Source organism: Scomber scombrus, chromosome 17 (genome assembly GCF_963691925.1).
Source record: "Scomber scombrus chromosome 17, fScoSco1.1, whole genome shotgun sequence".
Classification (NCBI taxonomy): Eukaryota; Metazoa; Chordata; class Actinopteri; order Scombriformes; family Scombridae; genus Scomber; species Scomber scombrus.
In genome coordinates this window covers 21,537,755-21,556,852 of record NC_084986.1, presented here as the reverse complement: position 1 = coordinate 21,556,852, position 19,098 = coordinate 21,537,755, and the positions used below count along the sequence as shown (strand labels likewise).

At 37.5% G+C, this 19,098-nt stretch overlaps 1 protein-coding gene across 1 annotated transcript; it reads right to left on the bottom strand.

Moving 5' to 3' along the window:
- Positions 1-1,079: 1,079 nt before the first annotated feature.
- On the bottom strand, positions 1,080-11,889 carry clu (clusterin). The gene is made up of 10 exons (XM_062437301.1): positions 11,838-11,889; positions 7,317-7,478; positions 6,962-7,110; positions 6,506-6,676; positions 5,125-5,295; positions 4,827-5,034; positions 4,014-4,154; positions 2,304-2,530; positions 1,572-1,756; positions 1,080-1,398 (listed from the first exon to the last, which is right to left on the bottom strand). Exons 2-10 carry the CDS (start codon positions 7,432-7,434, stop codon positions 1,386-1,388), a joined length of 1,383 nt encoding a protein of 460 aa, XP_062293285.1. The 5' UTR covers positions 7,435-7,478; positions 11,838-11,889; the 3' UTR covers positions 1,080-1,385.
- Positions 11,890-19,098: the final 7,209 nt, after the last annotated feature.

Sequence of the window (19,098 nt, the reverse complement as noted above, 5' to 3'; positions counted from 1 at the left end):
TATACTATGAAAATCAATCATTTTTGTTTGTAAGTTCTTTATGGAGCTGTTTCACCACCACTCATAATTTATTCGAGTATTTTTCTTTGCAGACTGTAGAAGCCTATATGTGATAAATGTGAAAATGTTAAGTCTGCATTGGAGGTTAAGGTATTATGCTAATACATAAATACAGTCTAATACTGTATATTCATACAAAAGAAAACCAAACCTGAGCAGGGAGGAAATTCATAGGTCAAGGCTCTCCAGTTAATGAAACGCATCATCTGCCAATAGGCTATCTTTAATACATTTGCAGAACTTTGTAAATCATTACTGTTATTATGGGTTACTGTGTGTAGTCAAAAAAGACAATCATCATCATCATCCATTTGAAATAATATCTATAACACAAGAAAGTGCGCAGAAGTGAAGGGGTGGGAATACTTTTTGAAGCACTATATTTTTCTGTCATTCCAAAACAGGTCTCAGATGATCATCTAAAATCTTCTCTTAATCAATTCAGGAGACCTCTTGACCTCTCTAAATAGCATTTTTAGCTCAAAAGACACATGATAGACAGCTTTGCAAGTAGATTTTTACTTTTGTCTTTGTCTAACATCATACTTTTAATGGTCTGATAAATACAGGTCTTGGCCACAGAGTATATTGATCCATATATGAAAAATGATTCATTCATCAAGGGTGTTAATCACTTTTAAATACACAAATTCAGGGTAACAGTCTATAGAAATGAAAGACAGATTAGGTTTGAGCAGTTTTATTAATCTCTATGTATTACTTCATTGCATGGCTGTTGTACAAAGGGGCTCAAAGCAATCCTGAACAAGAAACCTCAAAACATTTTCACTTATCCCAACTTTAATCAGTGATTTCTTTTAACCCAGTTAATGAACCACTTCCACCGACTCAAATAATTAATATCAGAGATCTGCAGAAGGGTTAATCAGGTGATTAAAGTAAGTGAAACAGACAAAATAAACTTGCTCTAACTTTAGTTTCCTATAAATCTTTGCAACAAATCAAATCTTTATTGAATTGTGATGAAGTTTAATCTGCATGTGTTAGTTACATCAATGTTTAACTAAAACCCTTATGTACTTAACCCTTTTGTGCCCAGCTTACATATGATATAAGACCTACATGTGGTATGAAGTACTACAGACATGAGTACATCTACTAAATATCTTCTCTTACAGCAGGACAAAGAGCTCTAATGTAACAATATAAATCTCTGAGGTTAAACTGTAAAAGCAGGACTTGGAAAGAGGGTTTACAACAGAATCAGTGGGTTGGCTTTGGGGTTTCCAGGTATGTTTTGATGTAGATGAATCCAGAACATTCTCTTGTCAGCTGACAGTGGATGTTGAGCTGCAAATCCAACTTTATTTGACCACACTGGGGGAAAAAACAAACCAACATATGGAGATCAGAATTGGGAAAGGATGCTCTTCCTCTCAGCTGAATCAGAGTAGACTCTAAACACATTAACCAACAGTATGAACACATATATTGGTAAAACATATTGGTTAAATCTTTACAAATGATTAAATTAGCTGCTGGACACTCACACGCTGGTTTCCTTGTAGCGGTCCAGAGCCTTCTGGGCCACCACCTCTGAGAACTTGGAGTCGGTCCAGGGAATGTCACCTGGCACGCTGAAGTCCATGGGTGGTGAGTCGAAGAGCTGCACGGATACTCTGGTGTCTCCTGGCGTTGTTTCCTCACCAGCCTGCTCGCCGTCCTTGCAAATCACCTACATTACAGAAAAGAAAGGTTCAGCTGCATTTCCTAGACAGTTTTTCTGCATATAGTCAACATACATGTATTTACATATCCTGTATACATGCAGATATAGTGGGAAGATAATGGCTTGTACAACTCAAAATTTGCTTCTGTACTTTTTAATACCATGAAATCCAATTTGCAAGGTGGTGGTCAGGCTAAAAGTAAGGTTCAAGGTTGCCTATATTGTCTCCAAACAGAAAAAAAGGCCTTGGATTAAAGAAGTTCTTGCATAGAAAAGAACCTGTGCGTTGGATTTAATGGGATCTAGTGGTAAGGTTGTGGATAGCAACCAATGAATACTCCTCCCCTTACAAGCTTGTAGGAGAACCTAAGGTGGTTGAGAAACTGTTCTGGGCTACCATAGAAACATGGCAACATGGTGGGCTCCATGGAAGAGGACCATTCCCAATGTAGATATAAAGGGCTCATTCTAAGGCAACAAAAACACGATGATTTTATTTGGCTGATTTTGGTACAGTACAGAGCAACAGATTCAGACGGCCTACAGTACATACTGTCTGAACTTGGAAGATGTTGTCCTTTGAGTTGGTGTTGTTGGCCAGAGACGACACCCAGCCGAACTGCCTGTTGAACAGGTCCAGCATGGAGGAGGTGTTGAACATCTGCTCCTCGAACCTCTTCAGGAGGGTGTTGTACTGATGGGTAAAGCGCTCAGCCATGGCCAGCGCCTCCTCCAGCTTCTCCTTCACGGGGCCCTCGAGAGGTTTCTTACCAGAGCAATCTGTGTAGAAAATAGGCAGAAGACAAACGTATGTCATCATAGCTTATTTGCTTTCTTTACGACAGTGAGATGACAAACTTGGTACCTCTCTTATGAGGAATTGATGTTCTCACCAAGAAAAACGCTTTATCAGGTTTTCCAAAATATTAAACTTTTTTTAGTCAAAGCTAAAGCTAGCAATGTGGCTTTGTAAAGGGCAATGTTGGTCTATCGGTTAGTCCAATCATAAATAGCTCAACAGTAATGGGTTGGATTGCTATAAAATATTGCTCAGACATTCATGATGCTCAAGAGGATGAATCCTAATGACATACCCTGACTTTTCCTCTAGCGCCATCATCAGGTCAAAATTTTAATTTATCAAGCACTTGTGTTTACAATGAGATACCTACGAAACATTTAAATTTGTGTCATATAACTTTGTGTCAGTACTAATTAGCAAATGTTATCACGCTAACATGCTAAACTAACATAATGAACATAGTAACATTAGATATGCTATCAGAGCATTTGAGCATTGTTGTCGTGAGCATGTTAGCATGACTGTTGGCCAAACCAACCATTCAAAACTGTTAGTCACACTTATTTTACCAAAACTCAGTCCTTACAGGAGTTCACACAGTTTGTTTTGATTATTGCTGCCAAAAATACTTGCAAACATCATGTGGGAGTGTTTGAATTGTTTGGATAGGTTTATGGCTGTCTTTTTTGTTAGCAGGTGATATATGCCAGTCTTAGACCTGAATGTGAGCCTGTATCCTTGCTGAATATGCACTGCGATGGCCTAAATTACCACGACACAAAATGCAACAAATGAAATGGAGTGGAAATCTTAAGAGGTCTGTTGATCATTTCAAGTGGAAAAGCTATAATGATTTAGCATAATTGCAAGCTCTTGCAAATATGGTGGAGACTGCTTGAATTTGCTTGCATACATATTTTAGGATTTAAATATAGATGCTTGTAACTCCAATAACCTGGGACATCCTCCTGCTGCGAAATCAATATGAGCCTCTCTTTCCAAATGTCTCTCTGTCTATTCAGAGCCTTGTCCTGTTTGTTCATTGCAGGGGAACAAAAGCATCACCAAAGGAGGAGATTACATAATTAAATTGCCCTCTCGCTCTCTCTCTGTATCCCCTGGCCATTCATTTGAAGCCTGTCCTGTTTTCAGCATCATCATAAATCCCAATTGTGTTAATAAAAACATCTCTCGGTCATCATACAGATGACATCTTATGTCATAAAATTGATTGAATTATTTAGGTGCAATATTCCTATTACATTATTTATTGTGTTGCATTATTCTGGTTATTTTTGCTGCCTATATGTAACACATTTTCAAACTTTTGTAGTTTTTTTTTAAAAAGTCTATACCATCATCATGACTATCATTACATCTTTATTGAATACCTGTTTATATTTAATTGATTCCTAGCTGAGTTTTGTTCACAAAAGAAAGACTTCACCAGAGTCATCGTACCAATATGTTGGATCTCTTTGCACTTCTCACACTCCCCACGGAACTTGATGCAGCCGGCTGAGTTGCGGCGAATCTCTCTGCAGGTCATCTTGCCGTTGCCAAAAGGTTTGGTGATGATGACGTCCTCATTCACACTGCCATCTGCGACAAGACACACACACACACAGTTAACAACATGTCTGATTCCAAATCAAAACTTTGTGTTAATTTTAAGTCTTCATTTATGGTTTGAAAGTAACTGAAAATAACAGTAACTGAGCAGATTTGTGTAACAGAACTTTCCTCTCCCATTAATCATCTCACAACCCCTCAGATTTATCTAGTGATCCTTTGGAGGGACCCCTACGTTGGGAACCACTAGATTACACTAGCGTACTGTATATAAAGTAATTCACACCAGCTCCACCTCCAGCAACTACAACCATTGACAGTATATAAAGATAAACACTTATTAAATGAAACTTGATGATTTTAATTCATTTCTTCACTAAAACTTTTATTCTTGTACTTTATCTCTTATTCTATTTTTAGCCTATTTTTATTTTCGGTTCTCATAAGTCTTTAATAACTATTTTTAATTGTATTTAAATATCTGATAATGTGTTTCCATTGCATTTAAAAAATGTGAAGCACCTTGAATTACCTTGAAATGTGCTATACAACTAAACCTGCTTTGCTATAAGTCAGATTTTTCATGTTGGACTTTGTTGAACTTGTAAAGGATTATTTTTTACATTTCTGTCCTGGTTGTTTTACTCAAATGATCTGAATATTTCTGGTTGTGATTGAGGTAGAAGATGTTAGAAAACGTACTATCATTAGGAATTGTGTCAGTGTCGAGGTCCATCATGGAACCCACGGAGCCGAAGAAGTTCCTGCCCATGCCCATCATGGGTGAGAACAAATTCTGGAAGCCGTGGAAAGGCTCGTGGAAGACTGTGCGGATGCTTCTTCTCCGGCGATTGTAGGGGCTGAAGAGACTAAAGAAACTTGGAGAGCTGTAGTGTACACTATCAGCCACCTGAGGAGCACAAAGGACAATCAATACATCACAGTAAATATGTATCTGTAAGTCTAGTGTTTATTCTTTCAGTCTCCAGGTGAACAGTACCTTCATACTGTCTGAAAATATGCTCTCAACTCCGTCGGCCATCTCTGTGTATTTCGCCTCCAGGTCCGTGAATTCTTTGCTTTGTCGTTGTCCTTCCTGCTCCAGGTCGCCTATCTTCTCCCCGTTGATCCAGATGGAGAAGGGAGAGGTTCGGTTCAGCACGTCCTCCAACTACAGAGAAAGGCAGAATTTGATATTTTCATTTCTAAATGTCAATCCACTGCTGATAAATATTCATACTTTGCTCTTTCTTTGCTTACTGCCACATCAGAAGGGTGAAGAAGATGAAGAGGATGAACGGGGAAAAGAGGCGGGTTTAGAGGGAGTAATCTGTGTTTCATTTTGAATCTTGCAGCCTCATTAAAGTCCTTGGGAGTAGAAAAAAAAATCCCCCCTAGAGATGTAGATAAAGTTAACTCACTACTTTGAAGAGAGGAACATTGGGTTCACACTCTCATTGCAATTGAACCCTTTGTCCTCAAAGAAGAGCTAAATCTGTCATGCTTCCTCTAATGTATGATATATGGTTGCTGCAGAACATGCATCTCTTGAAATATAGACATATTCCTGTTTTACTGTCTTGTTTTTAATGTATGGATGTGACACCTGGATATCTGGTAATCCCTGCCCCTACATCCATTATCCAATAAGGTTGAATTCCTGATCCACCTTCTACCCATTGACAAATGTACACCTGTCCTTGGCTGGCTGTGTTTGCTTTTGTCTTCCTTGGACTCTGATGAACACACAGTACAATCGAAACATTGGTCTATTTGCACTATAAAGGCTGCAAGTTAATCATTGTGCTCCAGTCTTTTGTCTTTTGAGTATTCTAACATCTCTGCATGTTTTTGGGGTAAAAATATATTTTTAAATCTATAATTATAATGCCAATACTTAAAAGACGCTAGACAGTAAGTAAGGCAGTAAAGTAAATAAATACTATTGGTCTTTTATAAGATTTTGTTATGCTACCATTAATATAGAGATCACAGACATCATACTTTATAAAGATACAGTATACATATAAACATTTTAAAGTTATTTTTTAACTTTGTGCCCACACCCACTTCTGAGACCAAGTCTACACCTTAGTTGCATTTTATTGTTATAAAGACAGGACACTAAATCTTTCTTTTCAGTCCAAAGTTTAAGATACCAATACATCATTTCATTGTATGTTTGTGTGATCTTTAAACAAATATCACAACATGCGTCACAGTCCCTTCAGTTGAATGGATTCCTGTTGAGAATCAGCAGTATACTGTAACTGCATTACATCCATTATATCAGATCACAATGACACAAATCTGGATTATAATAAAATCACCAATAGCCAGCATCACATTTAATCCAGTGTGTGTACATGTGAGTGTCTGACCTGGCGTCCCACCAGTCCAGATCCGCTGCTGCATGTCCTTGAGTAGTACTTGATGCAGGTGTTCTTCAGACAGGGCTTACACTCCTCCCACAGAGCCTTCATGGTGTCGTTACAAACCTCCTCCTCCTGCTCCAGCTTGGCTTCCATCTCCTGAGCAGCACGCATCGAATCCTGCAGCCAGACAGAGACGAGGATTAAAAAGGGAAATCGTCATAAACTGATCACTGTTTTCATTGTTGTGCAGTCTGGTGATCAGTGACGCAGTGTTGATTTGTGTTGATTAAGATTACAACAAATCTTTGAAGGATATTTTGCCTTTATTTGTTTCAATGCTAATAAACTGAACAAAGGAAAAGGAGAAAAAGGATGTTTCATCCTGCAAGGAATCCACGAGAACAAAAAAGAGGCTTTAAAAAGTAGCACCCCTATCAGTTTGCATCACTCTCATGTCTCTACCTCTTTCTGCTGCTTGGTTTTCTCCAGAGCATCCAGAAACATCTTGTGGTCTTCTGAAGATTTCTGCATCACAGTCTTCATCTCCTTCACCCCATTAATGGCATTTTCAATCTGTTCATCCAGATATTTTTCTCCCTGCTCTGAAATCCCTGTGAAGGACAAACATATAACATGGATTTTCATGCAAAATACAATGTCATGTATTGCTCCTGTGTTTTCTGTCATCAACTAATATGTAAAATGTATACGATTTGCTAATTTCTGACAGAGTAAGCTGACTCTATCTTAACTTTTAAAGGGTGTTTTCACAGTTTTCTGATGCTTCACCTACACAGAGACATGCAGTGAAACTTACTGGTGAGATCCTCTTTCGATGGGGGGAGGACACAGTTGACTGAGGCCAGAATGAAAGCAAACACAGTCAAAGACTTTAGCCCCTTCTTCTTCTTCATCATCATCATCATCATTAACATCCTCTCTGACTATTACTGGGCCAGCAGGCAATGACAAGAAATCCCTGGAGAAATGAAAGACATGGTTAAATGTGTTGTAATGTTGTTGTAATGCATCTCCATCGCCACTAGAGGGCGACACAAACTGTACAGAATAACAGGCAGAGAGGTACGCAGTAAAAAAATGAACACACTTGCTCAGCAGGTTTCCACCCTCCCACAGCATAACATAAAAATAACCACACTAATCAATTTATATAAATTATTCAAAGCCTCTTCAATGCATCATGTTCCTCATCTCCAGTTTCAATCTTTAAAACAGAAAGTGGGGACATCATCACCAAACTGACCTTGGATCAGTTTGGTGATGATGAAAATCATTACATAAAGGGAACAGCAGGCCCTTTCTCTGTTTAAACATTTCTCTGACGTGTGCTTGGTCAGCTGCCCGTGTATTGAAACAATGTCAGATTCAACAAAGGCCGACTGTGGCTCCTGATTTTTTTTTCTCCCTTCTTCCTCACACATAGAAGATAGAGAGTGATAGAGTGATGAGTGACACGGAGAGAAAGTCATGAGACAGACATCAGCCTCCTCTTCCTTCTGCGCAGCTTCTCTCGTGCAGCACATATCTCTTTCTCTGTGAGTCTAATCTCTGTTGATTATTTCCGCAGCCACCTTTAATCCTCCGTTTTCTTCTAAACACAGAACAGATGGTTTTAAATGAACCGATCTACCATTTTGAAGCAGAGTAATGACATGTATACATATATAAGAGAGCTGGTCACTTTATACTATACTACAGGCTAAACATATTAGGATCTAAGTGTTTGTTACACGTCTTATTCCAAAATCAATGACATTAATCTGCGTGAGCTTCAAGAGCATTAGTGAGGTTGACCACAGATGTTCTGTGATAATGTCTGACTCTTTGTAGGTCACCCCAGTTTTTCCTCAAGAAACCATTTCTTCACTTCTTCGCGGACCTTGCTTTGTGCACAGGAGCACTGCCATATTAGAAGAAGAAAGACTTTTTCTCCAAAGTGTTTCCACAAACTTGTAACCACATTACTGTCATGCACTGGTTGACATGTTCCTTCGCCACGAAGATTACGACCAACGTAGTTTGTTTTCAGTCTCAGGAGAGTAGTTTCATGTACGGAACTGCTGTTGTGCTGCACATCTCTTCCGTATTAAGTCTAGATATTGTGATATGTAGCACAACAAGCAAGCGAAAATCCAGCCTGTGTCTGCCTTACACAGAACTACTCTCCAGAGACTGAAAACATGATGCCGGTATTAGTCTTTGGAGTCGTTTCTGAACAAACTAGCATCGCCAAACTCTTCGTGGTAAAGGAACATGTCATCCAGTGCAGCGGTTTGGCTCAATGACATGTTTTCAATGGTTTTTGGACAACAATGGAGGTCAACAGCACAGAAGAATAAGATATATCAGGCTTTGATACACACATACCTTTAGTTGGAATCAACGGACCCAGACCAACATGAAAAACAGCCCAACAACTTAAATTAGTGCACAGGTATGTCCACAGCTTTTTGCCCACATCATGTAAGTTGAGTTGCAGTAAATCACCATATTATCAAAGGTAAGAATGACCCTGTCCTGTATGCAATAGAGATATGTGGTGCTCATTAAACAAATAAACAGCACGTGATCTTATTTAGATGAGATGAGATCTTAAGTTTAGATGAGAGAAATAATTTGTTCATGTCATGCAGTTAATTCTGTGCTGCTCGGTGCTCGCCCACCATCTCTTGTTCCTATGGAAACAAGCACAGAGTTTTTGCGTCATATCTTCTTGTATAAATGTAACCAATAAGTTTGACATTCATTTCTCATTCAACCCCCCCAAACATAAATCAGCTTGTTGCAGCTTTTCATTGAAGTTATATGAGCTCATATGTTCACGAGTTTCACGCCGCCAGAGCAGAATACTGCAGCCGCAAACACAATGAGGTCATTATTCAAGCGACAGTAAACCTCTCACTTAATGGAGGGTTTGTAAACAGGAAATAACTGCTTCCGAAATGTGTTTGTAATGGAAAAAAGAAAGCAATGGGTAAGTTTTGATGTGGAGAAAGTGGAAAGAACGAGCAATACCAACAGACAGATCCATGTTGAGTGAAACAGAGAGAGAGAGAGAGAGAGAGAGAGTGAAACAGAGAGAGAGAGAGAGAGAGAGAGAGAGAGAGAGAGAGAGAGAGAGAGAGAGAGAGAGAGAGAGAGAGAGAGAGAGAGAGTTGAGTTAAATGTTAAACAAACGAAAACAGAAGAAAAAGGGGAAATAATTTACGATGCAGAGTCTGCGCGACATTACTTGCTGAAAAACAGCCACAGGGATCCTGGTTACACAACTGAAAGAATGCAAACCGAACAACAGTCCAGATGTTCAAGAAAGTTCAGTAGGCTTCATAAAGTCAAATAACACTTTACCCTCTAGTCCACTTGCTATACATAAAGGAGCATTTTTCATGCTTTTTTTATCCGCAGTATTTTGAGTCCGTGTAAAAGCTGCAATGATGAGTTGATTAATCAATATCCTGGTTTTTGGCAACCACTTTCGATGAATCATTTTGAGCAATTTTTTTAAAGAAAGAAAATATACAAATGATCTGATTCCAGCTTTTCAAATGTGAATATTTTCTGGTTTCTTTAGTCTTCTTTGACAATAAACTGAATCTGAATATAGTAGTAAGGGACCAAAGAAGACTTTTTAGGTTGCATCTTAAGCTTTGGAAATCAGTGTTTGACATTTTTCACTATTTAAGTCACATTAAAGACTAAGTGACTCATCAAGGAAATAATTCAAATATGAATCAATAAAGAAAATAATCATTAGTTGCATACTATTACTTGAACACTTTAAACACACAGTTTTTGTTGTATTTTTACTTATTATTTTATGCTATATCATATTATTCTCTTACATTTCTACAATGTATATCCCATAGCACTGTATCATTACTGTATAGTGTGTCTATATTGCATATATTGCACAGTAATATACTTTTACGTATATTGTATTAATTATTCATACTTACATCTCTATAACTACACATATTGTCCAGACATCGGGGCTGCTGGCGATGCACTACTGGATGCTCTTTGCACAAACATATATTAAGCTTCTCTAAATTATTTTATATTTTATCTTATTTATGTTCATTTATTTCATTGAAATTGTCTGTTTTCTTTCCTCTTAGCCTGTCTCTGTGCTGCTTTAATGTGTGAATTTCCCTCTGAGGATCAATACAGTCTTCTCCTGAGCTGGCATGTCTGACACATTTGCTTGTCTCCACTTTTGATGAATTCCTTTTCTGATTCTGTCTCATTCTCTCGCACGAAACGACTTCCCCGGTGCTAGAACAAGAAGGAACAATTAAGTAATCTGGATCATCCTGGTTCCATTTACAACAAATAGGACAGTGGCGCGTGTGGCCTCATTTTGGCTGTTCTGGGGATTTTTGCACCCAAAGGATTCACTTGTCAGGCAGTCAGGCTGAAATTAGAATCACTTTTACAACAGAAAATCGAACTAAAATCTAGTTTGGGGATAGTCAGTATCACCAAATAATCAGTCTGCAGTTGAATCCGAATGATTATTACATATGAATATAATTTAAAATCCATCCTGTAAGTATCCTCTCTTCCTCCACTAATCACTGTCACTTCCATCATGTTTCTATTCTTATTTTGATGTAAAAGTATTGCTTTCTTTATTACTATGACTTTATTACTGTCTGTATTACTGTCTATAACGCCTAAAACATATTAAAGTCAACCAACCACAATATGATGTCATCCACCCTAATCCAGTTGTTTTGATCCAAAGCTGGAGGTCACACCCATGAGTGAGCAAAAGCAGCAGTCAGCTATGAAGTCAGCATTTCTGCATGATGCACTTCACCCATGCCCTTTTCAGTAAGTGTGTATAGGTGTGTGTGTGTGTGTGTGTGTGTGCGTAGGAGCACTTTGCCATGACCTTCTTAGGAGTTGTTACATTCATATTATATTTTTTGATACTATGATGATCATAATAGTTTTAATGCAATTTGTTAAAGATGTCTTTTGCATCTGTATCACTGTGATGTCTTATGTTAAAATTTGGATTCTGCACAACAAATTTGGATACTAATAAAGAAAACTTGGACCTTGACAATAAACATCTGTAGAGGTCATTTAAACTCATTTTACAGCCTAATATTATTTAATGAATTGCATGACATTTCATATCTGAACCTGAAAAAAGCAACCAATATGATGCTCTGTATTCTATTTACTAGGTTATAATAATACTGTTTTCATAGCAGCCTGCAGATAAAGACTCAGTTTTCTTTCTAAGCATCAACCCAGCTGCAGAGTCAAAAAACAAACAAACAGAGCCCCCCTAGCAGTGACTCACCTCTTTGTGTTTCCGGAGGCTCCAGACCGTCTGAGGCTGCTTCAACTCTGCGCTGCAGCTCGTATTTATACCAGCGGATAACCGGGACGGTGCAGACATGTGATTCACTGAGCAAGCATGCCGCGCGCTGCAGCCGCTGTCAAGCTGCTGCAAGACACTTCCTGTAGCTTCCTGCAAAATAAAAGCAGCATCAGACCATACAGTCTACGCATCAGACGTGCTTTTTTTTTTTTTTTTTTTTTTTCTTCTTAAAAGTTTTAAGATGAAAACTGTCCTGTAGGTGGACGTGGGCAGTTTGGTTTCGTTTTATACAGATTCAGATCCTATATAGTAAAAGTATATTATAAAAATGCTCCATTATGAGTAACAGTTTGAAATCAAAATGTGCTTAAAATGATCAAAAGTAAAAGTACTAAAAGTTTTGGAGCGTTATAGTATATAATGTTTGTTTTTATCATTAACAAATTCATATAAAAGTATTTGAATATTATTGATGAGGAGCCAAATTTAGGCATGAATGAATAAATGAATGAATCTATTTGATGATTTAAAAAATACATAACACTAAAACTGACAGAAAGATGAAAACATAATAAAGATTGAAGGCTTATTTCCATTGCTGTCTTCTAGTCTAACATTTAACATCACAAGATTAAAGCAAAACAAGAAGAAGACAGCTGGCAGAAGATAATATAATCAACACATGAATAGCTGATGGCTGAGTAGCTGCTTTATGTCAACATGCTCCTGTTTTCTTAAACATGAATATGCTACATGGTACTTTGCAACTATTTCTTTAAGGCCTCTTCAAATTCTGTGAAACATTCAATTTAAGAACTTTCCACTATACTGCTACACTGTAGACATATCAGTAGTTTAATGATCCCTATATATTATATTATATGAGTGAATTATATGTTTTCTATAATAATGATGATAATAACAATCCACTTTATTTTAAATGTATAACTATATTATAGAAATATATTATTTTATGTAAAATTGTTATCTGAAAAGTAACTGGTAACTAAAAAGGGGAAAATAAATGTTGTGGAGTAGAAGTACAAAGCAACAGAGAATGGAAAAACTCAAGTAAAGTACAAATACCTCTGATGTGTACTTAAGTACAGCATGGGTACATGTAGATACATTCAACTGGTTTTGCATAATATCATTGTGTTTTCTCATGTGTTATATAACAAGTTAAAAAAGCTATGAATGAAGCCTCAATGAAGCATGGTCATTTTAGCAATGTTGAATAAAGAATGAACAGAGCAGAATAAAAGCAGTAAACTAGAGAGGAAAAAACAAATTCCCATATGATATAATGTTGACAGATAAAACCTAAGAATAATGAATAAGACTTGCTTAAAAAATAGCCTCCGGGATCTTTACGCAATTGGAAAAGGCAAACATTTTAAAATAAATATTTGTCGATGCATTACATATGTATTAATGATTATTTTATAACATCTCCACATCTCAAGTCATTTTTTAGCCTTTGTATGAAAAAAGCAGAAGCCTTACAAAGCATCCTTTACATTTATTTAGGTAAGTAATTATATTATAATTATATAAATATTATATCATGATGACCCTTTATAATAATATAAAGGGTCAGCCTGTGGTCCACACATATATTATTTACAATAAGTGACAACCCATGATAAATGATTGTGGTATTTTCATCATTAATAAACCTCTGACATTCATTTCACAGTTTTAATGTAACTGCTTTGCTCCATATAAAGCCAGTGATACAGCTTTGAAGTTTAATGTGTTCCTCTATGATGAACTGATGTTAGTGTTCACCCCTACGCTGCACCTTCATTTTGCTTTATTTTGAAGTCAGAGTCCAGTTTCCTGTCCTTTGCTGAGCTCTACCTGACATTGACAGTTTGAGCCTGAGGACTTTTCCAGAAGTTTTGTAATTTATTGGCAGCTACACTCAGAGCTGCTGAGCAGAAAGACAAACACTTGATTCATCCTGTGACTCAACATTTACTAACTTTCATACATCTGTATCTGCATATTATCAAACCGGATCAGTAAGTACGATTTAAAAACAGCAACACAGATCCTGAACTGACAGTGAGGATTTAGCAAACCATTCAGGTATTTCATAATAAATCCATCAGTTCAGTCTTATGCAAGTGTGTGAGTTTTGTGCTTCAGTGCCTCGAAACTCATCAAACTTTTATGAATGAGTTGCAAAACAGGCAATTCTTCACTTCAGTGGAATTGCATTCACTGTTAATGCATTATTTGAGCTGTTACAGCATTGTTTTATATAATGTATTTATATGCAATAAACTTTTTTCTTCTAATCATATCAAGTAATTCAAATGGGATTCTGAAATGAAAATCAACAAGTTAATTGAATACAATAAAATACAAATACAATACAGTTCTCACTGCTGGTGTGAAATGTTTATTTGCAGCAAACAGAACATTAGAATTGGACGCCAAGGCTCAAGACCTCATCAACCCCTGCAGCACAAAGATATTGGAAAGTGATGAGTAAATATCTTCTCTTCTAGTCAGAACCTGCTGCTGGATGCTGAGGCTGAATGAGCAGGCAGAATACTGTGGTGCACAGCAGCAGCAGCAGCAGCAGCTGGTGTAACAGAGGAAGAGATGGGAAATTTTATAGCTTAAACTTGGGAGCCCTTTCCGGGAATCATGAAGTAGACTGGTCACCTGGAGCAATACAGCTCAAGTTGACTGCCTGAGTTCCTATTTTATAATCTCATATATAGTCACAATAAAAGTAGATGCATGTTTATTAGCTTTTTTAGCAATTTTTGTAAAAGGATCTACAGGATTTCTACAGACGTACTGTATTTCACTGCAGACATTATCTCATTGAGCAGAGCGAGCACAGGTGTCATTAATAACATTAACGATCTTCCTTCTCTTCTACATTTATGTGTCCCAGTGCACTATGCCACAGAGCATCATTAATGCTATTAATGACACCTGCTGTGAATAAAGGACTATTGTTTGCAGGAATCTGGAGAACAGTGTGGACATGAGGTTGTGGGAGTTATTGAAAAAAATGGTCATTAAGGAGCCATTAAATGTTTCTGATGAACTTTAGAATGAAGTTGAAGAAGAAAATTCTCCTACTTCTTAAGCAAAATAAGCTACTAAAAAACATTATTACATTGCTGAGTATATGACAGATGGTTTTTACAGTCAGTGTAATGCAGAACTGACTCCTCTCCAAGTCTAAACAGCTCAGCTGTCACTGGCCTGTTCTTACTGAAAATCCGCCTGCGCTAACATGTAGCTTCCAGTAAGTGTAAGTAAGGAGGCTTTTGGGAACTCAAAAACAGCAGAGGGAAGAAAACCAAATTTTGCAATGACTAATCGTGCAGTTTTAAAAAACACAGACATAAACACACAAAAACACCCACATAACAGGACTAGGTAATGTGAATTGAGTGAAACCGCTGTCAAATCAAATGTCAAAGCAATCAAAAAGTACTTGCAATAAATAACGTGAGAGATGTGTCATCGTAGAGGACGGATGTTCCCGTAAATCACACACGTTCATACACTCACACACAAATTCCTTAGTTCTGTGTCAGCAGCGCCTGTCTCTCTGCTTAAAAGTTCACCTACAGATAATATCTGCACTACATGCTGGTAAAGCATACAAATGTCTACATAATATCTATGTTTATTGCACGAATGCATCCAAATTAACAAAGTATAGACCAGGAGAGTCAAACATACGGCTTGCAGGCCAGAACCGGCACGCCAAAGGGTCCAATTTGGCCCACTGGATAATTTTGCAAAGTATGATACCAGGTTTCAGTCTTCATGTAAAATGCTGTTTGTTCATGAGGTTTTTTTAACCTGAACCAGAATACAAATACAATAAATACATATTGTGGTCATATTTAAAACATTAATATATTGAACATCAATCAGTTGCTTCACTGCAAAATAATGTGCAAGTAATCTGAGACATAATATGACCAAAACTGCACTTTAGCATCTCAAGCTGTTCATCTGTTTTGTAAATAGAATGGATATTATAGTAAGCTACAGTCCCCTCCAAAAGTATTGGAACAGTGAGGCCAATTCCTTTATTTTTGCTGTAGACTGAAAACATTTGGGTTTGACATCAAAAGATGAATATGAGACAAGAGATCAACATCTCAGCTTTTATTTCCAGGTATTTACATCTAGATCTGATACACAACTTAGAAGATAGCATTATTTGTAACGGAACACCACATTTTTAGGTGAGCAAAAGTATTGGAACAGAAAGACTTAAAATAGATTAAAATGAATAAGACTTAATATTTAGTTGCAAATCCTTTGCTTGCAATAACTGCATCAAGCCTGTGACCCATTAACATCACCAAACTTTTGCATTCTTCTTTTGTGATGCTTTTCCGGGCTTTCACCACAGCCTCTTTCGGTTGTTGTTTGTTTTGGGGGGTTACTCCCTTAAGTCTCCTCTTTAGCAGGTAAAATACATGCTCTATAGGGTTTAAGTCTGGAGATTGATTTGGCCAGTCTAAAACCTTCCACTTCTTGCCCCTGATGAACTCCTTTGATGTTTTTGTAGTGTGTTTTGGGTCATTATCTTGCTCCATGATGAAGGATCTCTCAATCAGTTTGGTTGCATCTTTCTTTAAATTGGCAGACAAAATGTTTCTGTAGACTTCTGAGTTAATTTTGCTGCTGCCATCATGTGTTACATCATCAATGAAGATTAATGAGCCCGTCCCAGAAGAAGCCATGCAAGCAGAAGCCATGACATTACCTCCACCGTGTTTCACAGATGAGCTTGTATGTTTGGGATCATGAGCTGATCCTTTCTTTCTCCAAACTTTAGCCTTTCTATCACTTTTGTAAAGGTTAATCTTTGTCTCATCAGTCCATAAAACGTTGTCCCAGAATTTTTGAGGCTCGTCTCTGTACTTTCTGGCAAAATCCAGCCTGGCCTTCCTATTCTTGTTGCTAATGAGTGGTTTGCATCTTCTGGTGTAGCGTCTGTACTTTTGTTCATGAAGTCTTCTGCAAACAGTAGATTCTGATACCTTCACTCCTGCCCTCTGGAGGTTGTTGCTGATGTCACTAACAGTTGTTTTAGGATCTTTCTTTACAGCTATCACAATGTTTCTGTCATCAACTGCTGCTGTTTTCCTTGGTCTACCCGTTAGACGTCTGTTATTTAGTACACCAGTGGTTTCTTTCTTCTTCAGGATATTCCAAATAGTTGTACTGGCTATGGCCAATGTTTGTGCAATGGCTCTGATTGATTTTCCATTTTCTCTCAGCTTCACAATTGCACAATTTTTTTTCACCCATAGACAGCTCTCTGGTTTTCATGTTGGTTACACATCTAACTATAATTAACTAAGTCTGCACAGGTAAAACCCAAATATTAAACTGAGCGTAGACATTCAGCACTATTTATTGTTTGAATAATCAATGTAGTAGGACACAACTGGGCAACAAAACACACTTGTCACTCACATGTTCCAATACTTTTGCTCATCTAAAAATGTGGTGTTCCGTTACAAATAATGCTATCTTCTAAGTTGTGTATCAGATCTAGATGTAAATACCTGGATATAAAAGCTGAGATGTTGATCTCTTGTCTCATATTCATCTTTTGATGTCAAACCCAAATGTTTTCAGTCTACAGCAAAAATAAAGGAATTGGCCTCACTGTTCCAATACTTTTGGAGGGGACTGTATATTACATATTATATATATCATATGTTATTTACAGGTTATTATTGTGGTTTTACTTTTCTGGCTCACTTGAGATCTAATATAATCTATATAGGGAGCGCATGTAGCTGAGTGCTTACAGTGCCTGCCATACACCCACAATGTCCCTGGTTCCACTCTGGCAAGGGACTTTTGTTGCATGTCATACCCGTTTCTCCCCCCCACCAACTGTGCATTAAAGGCAAAAATAAATATATATAATATATATTAAAAAAAGTGGCCCTTGAACTGAAATGTGTTGGACACCTCTGGTATAAACCTTTACACTCTACACTTATAAAACTGTTATACACATGCATGTTCCACAGAAAGAGATTTTAAATTTAACTTCACAGAGCTTACTCATTAAAAACAAACAAACATTAGGCTTACATTTAAAGGTTATTTTTAGTTGTTTGTCTAAAAACTGCTCTACTGAATCTGTTACTGGATGGTGTTTTTGAAGTCTGTTATCCATCAGTGCAAAAGCAGAAAGGGACACTAGGTGGCAGGAACTCCATTCTTATAAACTCGTCTCCCTTGAGGTCTTAACACAGACTTCTTACTTGACTGTGTACTGTACACTCACCTAAACACTTTTCAATGTAACTCAGTGGAACTAAGCTTCATCAGTTGTGTACCCAGTATTTTTCCAGTGCAAATATGATACATTTTTTAATGCTTCAGGAAGTTATCCACTACTTTTTTAGTGCTTTTAACAATTTTACAGTAATGGAGACTGCTTGGTTTACAGCGTCACACTGAATCTAAATACATAAACATAAGTGAACACAACATCTGTGTAGAGATGATGAGAATGTGGGAAATACTGCTGTTAAAAATGTGAATGAGACTTTAAAAAAAAAAAAAAAAAAAAGAAAAGTCCTTTGTACTCCTTCCAATATGGCCCCCATGTGTGAAATTCCACCCAGTCGTGACACAGCATCCCTCGTTAACGCTGATCCGGCTGTTGGCGTGACAGCAGTTTTATCCGATTTCATCTATTAAACAAAGGTTCTGTCCGTTCAAACACAGCACGGAAATATAACAGTTTTTAAATCATGGTGATTGTGTGGTGTGGAGTGACGCCGGGCACATATTCAACCTCATTCAGAGCCAGATGTTCAGCTCTTATGTTGTTTCTAGAACTTTGTGTCTGTCATTCGTTCCCCTTTTCCTTCTTCACTGTCTCTATTTCTGGAGTCTTGTTTTCCGGATGGGGCTTCATCAAACCAAGATGGATGTTGTTGCAAAAGAGCAAATTGTATTCAGAAGGCAGTGTAGAAGACAGGATTCTTGGCGCATCTCGCAATGTTTGTCCTCTACGCTGATTTACAGCCTCACTGCAGTGTGAGCCAAGGTCACGCAAACACTGGCTCACGCACAACATTATGTACACACAACATGAGAATCACTCACCACATACAGAACATCCAACGCAAACTGTTAAAAGATAGAATAAATGTACTGATATTTGTACAAGTATGGGAATGAAGTGACAGGAACACAACACATGCACTAT